The sequence below is a fragment of the Chaetura pelagica genome, unplaced genomic scaffold (assembly GCF_000747805.2).
Source record: "Chaetura pelagica isolate M959 unplaced genomic scaffold, ChaPel_1.0 scaffold11, whole genome shotgun sequence".
NCBI lineage: Eukaryota > Metazoa > Chordata > Aves > Apodiformes > Apodidae > Chaetura > Chaetura pelagica.
In genome coordinates, this window is record NW_009952694.1 from 2,614,095 (window position 1) to 2,627,910 (window position 13,816).

Below are 13,816 nucleotides of genomic sequence, written 5' to 3' on the forward strand. Positions count from 1 at the left end.
AATCATTCAGGAAGGTAAAAGGTGCAGAGGACAAACTGCACAGAAAAAACAAAACAAAACAAAAAGGAAAAAGAAAAAAAAGGCAGCCTGGAGTCTGAGAAAAAAACCCCACAAAACAACAACCCCAAGAGCTAAAATACTAAAGTAAAATTCCAGTGTCACAGTTTAAAATATACATACAGCAAAGGGGACGCAGGGCTGGGCACAGACGTGAGACATGATCCTGGGGTGAGCGGTGAGCGGCTAGGGAGGGGTCTGGTCACAGGAAGCTGCAGGCATCTGGCTGCTCAGGACTTGTTGGCCGAGCCAGAGGAGCGGCGCAGCTTCATAGACATGCGGCTCTTGCTAGTCCGAGGAGACATTGGAGAGGCTAAGTCTGTTCCATCCACCTGTACTGTTGCTGCTGCTGGAGTTTCTCCCTGCTGAGTCTCTGGGCAGAAGCCTGCAGAGGACAGCGAGAACCAGATGGGTCAATGCCACCTTCTGCACTCTCAGTGTGGAATCTATTCACAGGGGGCAGAGAGGAATTTCAGTGCTGCTGTCACTCCCACAGCATCTCCTAGCCCTTTACCAGCTGTGGGTGATGGTATTGCATGTGGAGCTAGTGACTGCCACAAATCCACCTCTAGAGAAAAGATAATGCCAGAAACCACTAAGCTACAGGAACCCCATCACTCTTGGCAACTGAGGCAGCACTGAAGTGGGCGATGTTCTCCTGCTAACTGGGAGAACAAACACCTCCAGTTCCCTTGCAGGGATGGGGAGTCATTATTCAAACCACAACCCTGAAGAAACCAGTGTTTAATGAGAACATGAAGGTTAACAGCTCGTTGTGCATGAAGGGAGCTCTAGGAATGCAGCTGAAGAGGTGGAGTGAATTGGGGGGCAACTGGGAGAGCAAAACACCTTCTCCCATCCCAACTTTAGCTGGTGCTCCAAAAGACAAATTCCTACAGGGCCCAGAAGGCAGAAGCTTGAACAGATCATACTAACTGGATGCACTATATGTTAACATTTCTTTGTAAAAGGAACAAGATGAATTTGAGATAATGGTATGTAGTTCGTTAGTAATGTAGCTCATTAGCCCAGTGCCCACAGCTATGGCGAAGTGGGCCCAGAGTCCTCAGTGCAAGAGGACAAGGCTCTTCCTTACAGACAGCCCATTTCCAAACCTTCTTCTATAGAGTTACAAGGGAAAAAGGAGAAAATACAAAATCAAAATTAAGTTCTCCTTCCTAGATATATAAAATTAACACTATGAACTCACATACACAAAACTAAACTGTATTTTAATTCACCATTTACAGAGACTGAGAGCCTGATTGAACTCAGCTACCACAGTTACCACTGATTGCTTCTGACCCGGGTAAATTATGGACAGACGCTTAGTCCTGCAGAATTCAATGGGGAAACCCCTGCTGATTTCAGTAAGCCAGAATATGACTCATTATTTCTTCCACATGATGCTATTACCAGTAATTTTTAAAAATAATCAGAACTGAAGATCCTTCTCCCTCAGTATATGTTTCATGAATAAGGGGTGCAAAAACTATTAAAAACTGATCAGGATGTACTTTGAGAGACTCTTCTAAAATCAAATGAGGTCATCAGGTAATAAGTCTTAAGAGTGCATTTAAAATATATTGTCATCCACCTCTGTGATTTTTGGCTGTCCTCTGTGCCTGGTCCATCCCCTGCCTGCTCCAGAGGGATGGCCATGGTACTTTCTATCTTTTTCAAACTGACACAGCCCATTGAAGTGACAGGGAGAAGAAAGGGGGGTTATTTGTTCCCCAGCTGGTGTCAGTAATTCTGTTCATGAACTAGGTACTTCATTGCCAAACAATCTGCAAAAGCATGATAATGCCTGACTCATGGTGCCTTACAGAAAAAGGCAGGCAGGGAAACATGCAGTCTCATTTTCTGAAATTCTATCTTGTTCTAATTTTACAAGGAATTAGAGCATTGCAACTGGTGGAAGATAGAGAACAGAAAAGAACCGTTGTTGTTTTGCACAGCATACCATTCACAGCTAGCGTGAAAGACCTTCCGTTTCAAGCCTTTGCCCTTTACCTTGATGTGGCCAATGCTTTCTAGTGGAGGTTTTGGAAGGAGAAGAAATATCACAGCATTTCTTTCTTTGTTGAGAATGAAGAAGTGATGAGGAAGGAGGAGTGGAAAGAAGTGAGGAAAGGGGGGGGAGAAAAGATAAAAGATAACAGGTGTGAGACATGAGACACAAACTGCAGAGATTGAAGGGTATTAACAGATGAGCACAGAAAAAGGAATTTCGAATTTCATTATGCAATTGCTGCTCATGCTACAGGTTAAAGAGAGTGATGAGTTAGTTATGTGCAATGAAGCAACAGCTCTGAAATCCGGTGTCATACTTACCAACTAAGCATTACAAGAAAAAAAGGAAGGGAGAGAGAAAGAAAAGAATTCTATAACATTATCCAGATCCAGCAACCTTATTCATAGCAACCAAGATACATCCTAAACATTGTCTGAAACGCTTCAGGTCTGTGAAAACAGTTAAATACCCACACATGTACACACAATCGAGAAGGAAAAACAAATGGCAACTCAATACATGGCTTCTGCTCTCCAGCTGTTTCCTGTTATTAAGTATGCTACATTTATAGCTAGTGAGACTCCCGAAATCACATAAAGAATTAAAAATATCATATTTAAGCTAGTTTGTCTGTGTTGAAGTGTCAAACCTTAGTATGAAATTTTATCATGGGTTGGATAAAGAAAATCCTATCCCCCAAACTATTATTTCAATTAAGGTGTTATTCTAGTCATATCTTGTTTCTAATTCCTGAAGTCAGAAGCACAGATTCACATGCAATCCCAATTTTTTTAAGAAACTGACTTAGAGCTATTGAAGAACAGAAGTCATGTAAAGTGATTTTCACATCTGAACATACCACACCAGAAGAGTGAAGAATAATGGCACTTAAAATATATTAAAGTCTGACAGAAATCAACAGTCTGATTAGTAACTCAATTTCTTTGGATTTTAGATAAGCATATATATCTATAGGTACATACATACGCACATACACACATGTGGATATTAAATGTGGTACATAGAAATTTTGCAGGTTTTGTTTCCCTTTCCAGTTTTAAAATCTTCAGTGTAAAATGTTATTAAATATAATATTCTACACAATTCTATTATTTTATTATCTAAAGATAATATTCATTCTACAAAATGAAATATTTAGTTACAAAAAAAAAAAAAAAAAAAAAAATAGGGTTAAATAAGAGGGCTTTATTGACAATTGATCTAGAACCAGAAAGTTCTATAGAATAAACAAAATAGACATGTTAGGATTTTTAAGAGGTTGAAAAAGTCAGGAAGTGATCCAGATTTTTCATCTCTTAGGCTTGACAAGTGAGAAATATCATAGCCGATGAGCTATGATATTTTGGGGCCATAATGTAAAGGCACTTCAATTGCTTCTGAACAAAGAGGTGGATCCACAAAGTTGAAATGCGACATTTTCATGCTCCATTTGAAAATTTTAGGATCTTCTAATAGCAGTATGTTGGTTATTTGACTCAGAACTAACTATTGAAATGTAAGCAGAGTCCTAACTACACAGAAACTGAGTTAGAAGCAAGGTGAGGTAAGTGAGGTGGAGGAATCCAGAGTTACCGTAACACACAGGTTGTCCCAATTCATCTCGCTCATCAGTTCTGACTTTCAAAGAGGTGAAAAATTCACTGAGCAGAGCCTGCCAGGGTGCTGCCTGGTAAGATTACTCTTGGTATGTCTAGCTTTATCACACCTCATTGTCTGGATTAACATTTCCCTGAGTGCCACCTCTGAGAATGACCACAGAGGAAAATACCATTTCTGCATGTTGGTAAATTTCAGTGGTTTATTGACAATTGATCTAGAACCAGAAAGTTCTATAGAATAAACAAAATAGACATGTTAGGATTTTTAAGAGGTTGAAAAAGTCAGGAAGTGATCCAGATTTTTCATCTCTTAGGCTTGACAAGTGAGAAATATCATAGCCGATGAGCTATGATATTTTGGGGCCATAATGTAAAGGCACTTCAATTGCTTCTGAACAAAGAGGTGGATCCACAAAGTTGAAATGTGACATTTTCATGCTCCATTTGAAAATTTTAGGATCTTCTAATAGCAGTATGTTGGTTATTTGACTCAGAACTAACTATTGAAATGTAAGCAGAGTCCTAACTACACAGAAACTGAGTTAGAAGCAAGGTGAGGTAAGTGAGGTGGAGGAATCCAGAGTTACCGTAACACACAGGTTGTCCCAATTCATCTCGCTCATCAGTTCTGACTTTCAAAGAGGTGAAAAATTCACTGAGCAGAGCCTGCCAGGGTGCTGCCTGGTAAGATTACTCTTGGTATGTCTAGCTTTATCACACCTCATTGTCTGGATTAACATTTCCCTGAGTGCCACCTCTGAGAATGACCACAGAGGAAAATACCATTTCTGCATGTTGGTAAATTTCAGTGGTCTTTAAGGATACTTCAGCCTCCCTGCCTGACCTCCAGGGAAAAGGGCAATCATTTTTGTACAGCTTGGGCCCTTTGCCACTCTTACAAATTTCAGTCCAAACCCAGCCAAGTTCTCTGTCTTGCCCAGCAGAGCCTTGCTAGAGTCAAGGAATTAAGTCTCTCACTAATCTGGGGAAATGAGGGAAGAAAGCAAGAAGTGGATGCAGAAAGACTGCAAAAGCAGCTGCAAAGCAAGATCATGTGGCTGTTAATCAGTATTACAGAATCCCTCCTTTGCCCTATGCCCTAAAATAAAAGTGTAAGGGATTACACAAGTGTTGTCACAAGACAAAAAATATGTCAAGTCAAACATTCAAAAACTAGAAAACATCAGGACAAAAAATTAATTTTGTCCCCTTGTGTGCATGCACAGGATGCTTTTTAATGGACAATCATACTTCTCCCCCCGCCCCCCTCAGTGGACCCACTTCATTAAACGTAGAAAATGGATCTGTTTGGCTCTCTAGCAGTCCACACTGAATTTACTGCCTCAAAGTGCTGAGCATCCTCAACTTACTGTCATCCAGGTGGTTGACTTATAGACAATAGTTCTGTGGATGAAGTTTCAGCTTCAGTTGTTCTAATATGATATTTTTTAATTTTTTTTTTGTAAATTTCAGTCAGTTTTGAGGTTTTGCTCAGATTTGGAATGAAAAAACAAACAAATTCCAGAGTTTAGACTGGAGAAGGGATAATGTGAAATTCTTTCCAGCCTTGCCAGACATACAGGCCTCATTTCTATCGTTTTTTCTTCACTTCCAATCACTGCCATCAACAAGTGCTGCTCAGACCCTTTTACACTGGGAAAAGCACCCCCAGTCTGATCTGCAAAGGCATAACACCTCTGCATTCCCTGCTTCCCTGCCTGTCTGCTAGAATCCCCACCTACTTTGGGAGTGAGGCAGCAGAATTGTTCTGAATACAGACTTGAAAATAAGAGGAATGATTGTTGGGATGAAAAAAGCCTGATGCTTTTATCATAAGGAAAATAGCATGACTGAGGCAGAGAGGCCCATTCTTTATAAGGTTTATTATACTGAGGTACTATTTTTAATATGAAGGAAGGAAAAAAAGAAGATAGAGAAAACCCAAACCCAAGACATCAATACAATCTAAAGCTCAGCATCTTGGGGTCAATAAGCCCTTCAATATAATTGAGCTGACCATTGACAGTTCTCTCAGCCTATTCTGGTGTCACAGAAATGTGGTTTACTCAATAGCTGTATAGCAGGAGTTACTCTGTTTAAATATATGTGCAGGTACTATATTTAACAGAGTGAGCACAAAGAAAAATACAGAGGCAACTGAATTACATCCTGTGATTAAGTGCAGGTAAATCTTAATTTTTTTACATGTACACATCTACTACACTAGTCAGGTTCCTAAACATGGGAAGGCTGGGCTTGTCAGGTTATTTTCACAGGCCAAACTAAGTATCTACACAAAACAGCAGCAGCTACAATCACACTGTATTGAAGAGCAACCACTGTAAGGAAATGACTTTTGCTGAGGGCTGAGCCTTTGATAAAATATGTCAGTCTGAGGAAACAGAGCCTGTTACTGAATAGAATGTTCTCTATTTGCTCTATTATCATAGCCCAAATGAAAAAACTGGTATGTTGAAACCAGCCAACAGATCACCACAACAACAACCTGGTACAGTAGCTTCACAGTTTCTATATATCTTTTTTAGAAGAAGAAATTGTATATAATATTTTATGAAAATTAAAAATATTCAGAAATTGTAATATTGGAGATTATGATCCAATTAAATGATCCAATTTGTAATATCTGAAATGTGGAAGTATTTCCTAGTCTCTTCTGGTTGGTTATTTTTCATTTTAAAAAAAAATGGACATAAATGAGTTATTTTCTATTTAAAAAAAAAAATTGCAATGTAGTTTTAGAGGCTGGTCAGAAATCTTCACATGACATGGAAACATCTGGCAGGGAGCCCACAAGGTTTGGTCTGAAACAAACTTTGGGTGATGGGCATATATGGATTCCCAGGCCACTCCTATGTGTAATCCTGGCACAATTCAGAGCTCTTCACCTATCTTGCAAAAAACCTGCCTGTTGTAGGGACCCTGGAATCGTAGAGATATGTAGGTTCTTATTAGTCAATCTGGTGGACTCTTCCCTGGGATCAGGGTCCATCCTGGGTCATCTGTAGCCACCTTGTGCACAGGTCTGCCTTTGCTAGAACTGGAAAACAGGGGTTTCCAGGCTAACCCCAAGCCAGGTCAGCTTTTTGGCAGACAGATGTAGTGTTGATTTATACCCGCCTCACGCTTCAGAATTTGTACACTCTAGTGTGAGCTTCTCCAGGCACTCAGTCCTGAGTTTCAGAGCCCCGGGAGCCCCGGACAGAAGAGGGGTCATCCCCCAGGCTGTGAGCAGGACTGCCAGAGCATCCCTGTGCCAAAATGAAAGCTCAGAGCCAGGTGGGTCTGGGGACAGGTTGTCTGACTCTGAGGCTGGTCATACTATGCTGTATGTCCATCCTAGGAAGCTCCTGGCTGCTCCTGATGCTGATGTGTTGGTCAGTTCCACTGTGCAGTCCAACGTGCAGAAAAATGTGACCCTTGGGACAGGACATCACATTTTGAGGTATGTAAATGTACATATATGCAGATGTAAAATACATCATAATTGATGAGACTCCTGCATGAAATGATTACACTTGATAGAAAGGTTAAGTCTGAAATCAAGTTTATAAAAATATTTTTTTTCAGATCATTTTAGAGAATAGCAAGTATGACTAAGACAATTTTTACAGGAATACAGGAATTGCCACTGTAGAGCAGCGTTCTCCAGTGCACCAAACTAGTACAGAGAAACAGCTTTGCTTCACCTAGAAAGAATTAACTAGTGGAAGAGGGCAGAACGATTTAGACTAAAATTAGATTTCCAAAAGTGAATAGGCAGAACAAATACAATGCACTAGAACAGAGAATATACACTAGCCATTCAAAAGTGTCTGATGTTGAATACTTAAGAGGCAGGAAATGTGGCATAGACTGGTATCCCTGGTTATTGTTTTTAATGCTTCTAGTTACAGGTTCTTCCTATTCAAGTGTTTTCATACATTAAGTTATGCTGCTATGTTTTTACACTGATTTAATGAGTTTAAAATGACTTTTAAGTTTGTTTCCCTTTGGTCTGGACTATTTGTACTAGCATAATTACACCACTTATTATACTTTGAATCTGCACCTCATTTCTACTTATGGTTTATACTTTCAGGTGAAGGATTTCCAATGTTTTAACATCTATCAGTCATTCTTTCTAGTCCTATCAATCACAAATTTTCTGTAACTTTAGAATTTATTCCTGCATATTTCTTCAACTGAGAAACAAATTTTGAGGTAACAACTTGCCAAATTAATTTATTCTTACAAAATTTGTTTTCTTTAGATTTACAGCTTTTCCACAGAAGTATTTTGGTTTGTTCATCAATAAATAAAGATTTCTCAACAAGGAATTTCAAGTGTTACACATTCTTCTTCTCCTTCTCTCCTATGTTATCACTGCAGAATGTCTTACAACATCAATGAAAGACAGTACAGGGTACAAAACACACCACTGCCATCCAGTACTACTTGTTCATGCTGAGAAACAACGGTCAACACAATAAAGTGTTACTCATTCAACAACTGTCTCTATCATTAGTTACCTTAATCCCAGAACCAGTGTTAGTGCTTCATGCAGACCTGAGGTTAGTAAAAGACTAAAACTTTAAGAAGATGTAGTGGTCATTTCTCAATCAATGTGAAATTCTTTTTAGTGTGAACAAGGGCAACAAGGAAAGTTTGCATACAATTTGGTTACAAGCTTAGTGCTCTAGTAAAAGTAAGAGGAACAAAGGGGTTTTTTGGACACTTTGTCTTACCTTCAGATATACAGAACTGATATTTAATGATCTAAAAAGAGGGGAAATAAAATAATGAAATAATCATAAGGAGTTCAAGAAATTTCAGAACAGGAAGGCCTTGAGTTACTCATTTTTTTAAACCGATTTTCTCATTAGTAACTGAAAATGCAGAATCCTCTTATAAAACAGATGTTCTACTGGAAAGCAAGAATGACCTTAAAACCAACTTTGCAGCTAATAACCTGGAAAAAATTTGACGATTGTAAGGCTCTCAGATTTCCAAGTTAAAACTTTACATTTGAAAAACGTAGTGAGCCTTAAAACTTTAATATCGGGAAGGTGTACTTAGATTGAAGAATGGGTCTACCTGAACTAGTTTAGATGAGGAAGTACCAGTGCTTCCATGGAGACCTCGTACAGGGGGACGCAATAAAATTCACTGTAAAAATACAGGGTTTGGTTGCTATATTAAAGTAGCTAGCCAAATCTTAATGCCAGGCTATGGCTCATGATGCCAGGCAACAGAACAAAGATTTAAAAGCAACTTCGGCCAGGTTCTCAAATATGTACAGTTAGTCCTTGAAATTAATGGTAACTCTCAACAACGTGCAAAAGTCTGAATTTTTAGCTTTTATAAGTAAGGATACTGCATTTCAAAGAGGATTATATAAAACCAGTTCTTCGTTGTACTTCTTACCTGTCTCTGAGGGCAAATGATGGTACGGTGCTGGACAGAAAACCTGAGCAGCAAAATCCTCAAAAGTTGTAGGCTCTAGATGGTGTTGAACAATTGTTTGCAGATACCGAGCTCTCTCCTCATAACTGGTTTAGCCAAGAATTAAGGATCAATTTATATAATGTACCGTGACTGGTAAATATCAGTGCCTTGTAATTCACTTATTTTGGTGAAGTACATACCATGTATTTCAGTGACTGTACACGCTTATTTTAAATTCTTTACATAACTATGATACTATCTGATGCACTGAAGTAATATTAACTGTAAGATAAAACATGAATAATGTAAACCTTATTGTTCAACTATCTTTCTTTCATATCTGATGCAAAACATCCTGGGTTTTTTTTCCCCAACAACAGCAACCTAAACACTGTATTTTAAGTAACTGATTTGGCTGCACTCTGGTTACAAAGAAATATAAAAATGTTAAAAAATTTATAGAAGGTATAGCATGAAAATTAACCTTAGCATTAATCAAATAAACAATTTTGCACTTTTCCATAAGAAACTGCTTCTGTAATCCCTGAATACACACACACATGCGGAGTTAAGATAAATATATAGTGAAATGTAAGTATTGGGAAAAATAACTCATAAATTATGCTGTTAAAACAAGCCAGAATATTTGCAAAGAATCCACAGGACCCTTCAACACTGGCTAACAGGGTGTCGGCAGGGCACTGACAGCAAAATACTGTACTTCCTCCTTTTTCCTGTGTTCTCCCTCTCTGATATTATTGACAAGAGACTGGTATCTTGAAGTGTTGTTGCTTCTGAAGTACCCTCTCCAGGATTCTTGTTTCAGCAGGCCTGATTGTGCTGTTAGCACAGAGAGAGCGAGAAAGAGAAAGAATATTTCTGCTGTTCATGAAAGCAACTATGGAAATGGCTGTCAAAATGTAGAGCAGCAGGCAGCAACATACAATTATCAAGAAAAACTACCATGCTGACTTCATGTCGTATAGTTCCTGAACTGAGAAATCAGTTAACCTTTTCTCTCACAACTTCTGAAGTCCTCTAGCTGGACTCAATGTGTTGAATGAGGAAGATCTTCCTCAGTTATCTTATAGAACTATAAAATTATCAGAAATTTTTACTGGCATTTATGCTTATGTGCACTTTTCTTTTTCATATTATATTTGTAGATAGTGAGAAAACTTTCTCCTTACATAGTTCTATTTTATTTTCCTAAACAAACCCAAACAAATTAGCATGCTGTGGAAGAATGCACCCAGGAGCAGTTTCTTGAAGGCTATGGGGTCTGATTTTAGGCCTGCTGCTCTTTTTGGGGAGGACAGGGGCAGTGAGGAAGCTACCTTTCTGACTCAGTTTCTCCACGTGTGAAATGGGAATAATATTCTCTTTGCACACTTTTTTTTTTTTTTTAGCAATCCAAACATAAAAACTGCATTACCAATAACGAGTATTTTTAATAACAACTGCTAACATTTTAAATAAATAATGATACTATTTTCAGTTACACTAAGCAATAAAATTCTCAGCCCCAAATTACAGCTGGAAACAATACCCTTCATCTTGGATTTTAAACCTATAGTTCCACAATTACAGAACTTTTCCTATGAAACCTTTTTATTGCTATTTTCTGTACAATATTTACCGGAGATTTTGCAGTGTATCAAAACATAAAAAAATGTTCAGAGAATATATTACCTGAAAAAAACTTCTAGTGAATAAACTGGTCTTCATTGTACTTCCTTAGACCACTATGTGGTTACATAGTGAAACTGGGAAGCACTTTTCCCTCCAAAAACTGTGTTCCAAATTCTTTCTGGATCCTGAAAGAGCTGATCCTCAGCAGAAGTCTCAGGCAGGAGAAGCTATAATAAAAGCACTGGGACAAAAGAAAATCCAAAAATTGGCCATTGTAACAGTTCTTGGGTTGAGGGATAAACACAGTATTGAGCCTTAAGAGAGCACAGTAATATAGACCAGTTTTTAAGAGGTTTTTATGTATAAGGGGAAGAGGATGAAACTGATGGTTGAAGTCTAAATAATACTACGTATCTCACAACTTGTTGAAAAGCACTTTTTTCATTGGGGGAGATTCACAGCTGCTGAATTTTCTGCAGTTTAATAGAGTCCTTTGATTCACAGCAGTGCCCCTTGCACAAAAAATACTGGCCTTTGTGTATTACCAGAAACTAATTTTCTATTTGGCTGAAAAGGGAAAAATGGGGTTATTGCTTCTCCCTCCTACAGAGCTTTTCATTATGCCTGATGCACTCAACTTCTAAGCTCTTCTGAGAAAAAAAAATAACTGAAGAGGCAAGAGGTAGAAAAATGAGCTTGTTAGCACATTAGAAGTGAAGTATCTTGGTGGGCCCTAGAAATTCCCAGTGGTGTGTTAACTTATCACTCTATGCATGCTGGCACTGATAGTCTCCCAATTGATCACTCTCTTTTCGCACCAAAGGTGCTGCCAGGAAGCAAAGGCTGAAGGCCCACAGGAGAACAGGCTGCTATCAAAACAAGCTGTTTTTAAAAGTCTGCTTGAATAGGTAAAATGTTTCATGAAAAAGTAGGGTGGAGACACCTACATGCTTTTAAAATGCTCTACTTTCAGAGGTCTCTAAAGGAAACCTTTTAGTTTATCCTATTATATCCAAAGCTTATATACAAATAAGGTATAAATGATGGAAAGTTGCTGCTTTGAATGTGACAAAGACATTCCCATTCTCTAATCTAGGTACCTACCTACTAACCAAATAAAGAAGTCTCGACACAGATGCTGAGGATAATGCTGTTTTCATTACACAGTGGAGAGGACATGCTTATATCTGTTCTAGAAGTCTGATTCAAATGCATACCTAGTATGCCCAGAGAAAAGCTATTGATGGCTAGCCAAGTTGCCACTTGTCCCAACAATCCACAAAACCATCCACAGCTTATTAAAAACAGAACCCTGCTTAAAAACCAAACAAAATCTGATGCAAACGCCAAGTCCAAAGATGCTGTGTTGTGCACTGAGAACTGACATGCTCTCCTCTGAACTCCTGCCCTAGCTCAGACTGGGATAATTCTATCTTCTATTCACTTAGCCTTTACATACCAGTACTTTAAAACCTGCCAGCTAAAAACTTGCAGATACATAATCCATGAAAAGTGTAACAAAAAGTCTCATTACTTCATTATCCTTTTTCAGAAGATACTGTTCTGAAAAATACAATCAATACAAGAAAAATATCAGAAATCGTACCCTCATAGGTCAACCTGAGGGTTGTAGTCCCTATAGCTAAAATTTCACTTGCATTACTTATTCTCTACATCTACAATTATTTCAATTTTCAACTGTTACTGTAAACAGGCAGTTTTTTAGACAGATGGCTTTGCATTTGGGAACAAGCAATGAAACCCTGACTTTCAGATCACTAACTTATGCTTAATCTGTCTGAAAAACAACATCTCATGTCTTCACCTAATACTTCTCCCATCACTGTTGATTGTATCACTTTTTAAACTGAAGCTCTTTTTAGATTCCTATGGCAGAATACATCTACACCTTGAAGATGCTTTTTGCATTACACGAGCTAAAAACTTTCTCTAGACATCTACATGAATAAATTTTCTAGGCTCTTACTTTACACCTCAGTTACTGTCATATCTTCTTTGACTCACAAATGAATTTTATTCTTCCTCATGTCTACTAAAGAGCATTGTAGAACCCACTTGCTGAACATCCTGCTCAGATGGACAACCTCTTCAGGTATCACATCACCATTGGTCTGCCACTCCCTAGCACAAATGCAAGCTACTTTTTGTAACTTTATGGTCCATAACCATTTGATCCATTTTATCAAAACTACTCTTGCAACCAGGCAGTCAACACAGACAGTCACTCTCACTCACATTTTTAAATAGGTACTTTTGTACCTTCTTCCATTTGGCTTCTTATGCCTAGCACCAGGTCTCCACAAGTGTTTGCAAAACCCACCTCAAACTCTCCTCTTTGTTACAATGTTTATCTAAAAAGAAACAAAGAAAACTGCTTGGAAGACTTTGGTCCCTTGCTGTGTAAGTCACACAACTATTTGTGCTGTCTACTGTTGTTGCACATTTCCCTGAATTTTGTATCTGCCTTGATTTGTTGTCTTGAGTTTGATATTTGGCTTTTTTACTTCTGGAGACAAAAACCATCTGACTTATGCTGTACTTCATCTCAAGATAATGAGACTGGAGTCTATGCTAAGTATATATATATGCCACAATAAGACAGCTCTCCTTGCATCTTCATCCACAATCCTAATATTTTTCTTTTATATCCAAAACAATTCCCTTAATTTATTTATCCATGGCTTTGTCATCCTTGAATTTGGTGAGGTAATCTGCTTGCTACATTTTCCCATGTCTCCAGCTGTTCAGTCTTTATTTTTCCTTTCCTGCAACTTTAATCACACAATCTCTACAAAATTCTGTACTTCCCAATGTTCAGCCTCTTCTACCATCTCTATGATTCCAGTTCTTCTGTTGAATGAATCTCCTCAAAGTAATTTCCATAGATCTATTGTGTCATTCTGACCACATGTTTTCTTTCCATTCTTCTTACTCACCCTTCTCTCAGAGTCTGCCTCTAAGCTTTAGAACTGCATAAAATGCATGACAATAAATCTATCAAGTGTTTTGCAGTCAAGGAAGAGCG

General features: G+C 38.4%; 1 protein-coding gene across 1 annotated transcript in view; it reads right to left on the bottom strand.

The window, feature by feature from the left end:
* Window positions 1–239: 239 nt before the first annotated feature.
* Window positions 240–13,816, bottom strand: part of RALGAPA1 (Ral GTPase activating protein, alpha subunit 1 (catalytic)) — a 140,507-nt gene continuing 126,930 nt past the window's right edge. Inside the window, exons 40-42 of the mRNA XM_009993938.1 lie at window positions 9,118–9,242; window positions 8,439–8,469; window positions 240–442 (exon numbers count right to left, since the gene is read on the bottom strand). Of these exons, the coding sequence (XP_009992240.1) occupies window positions 8,462–8,469; window positions 9,118–9,242 (133 nt within the window). The 3' untranslated portion in view covers window positions 240–442; window positions 8,439–8,461. The remainder of the gene's footprint in view (window positions 443–8,438; window positions 8,470–9,117; window positions 9,243–13,816) is intronic.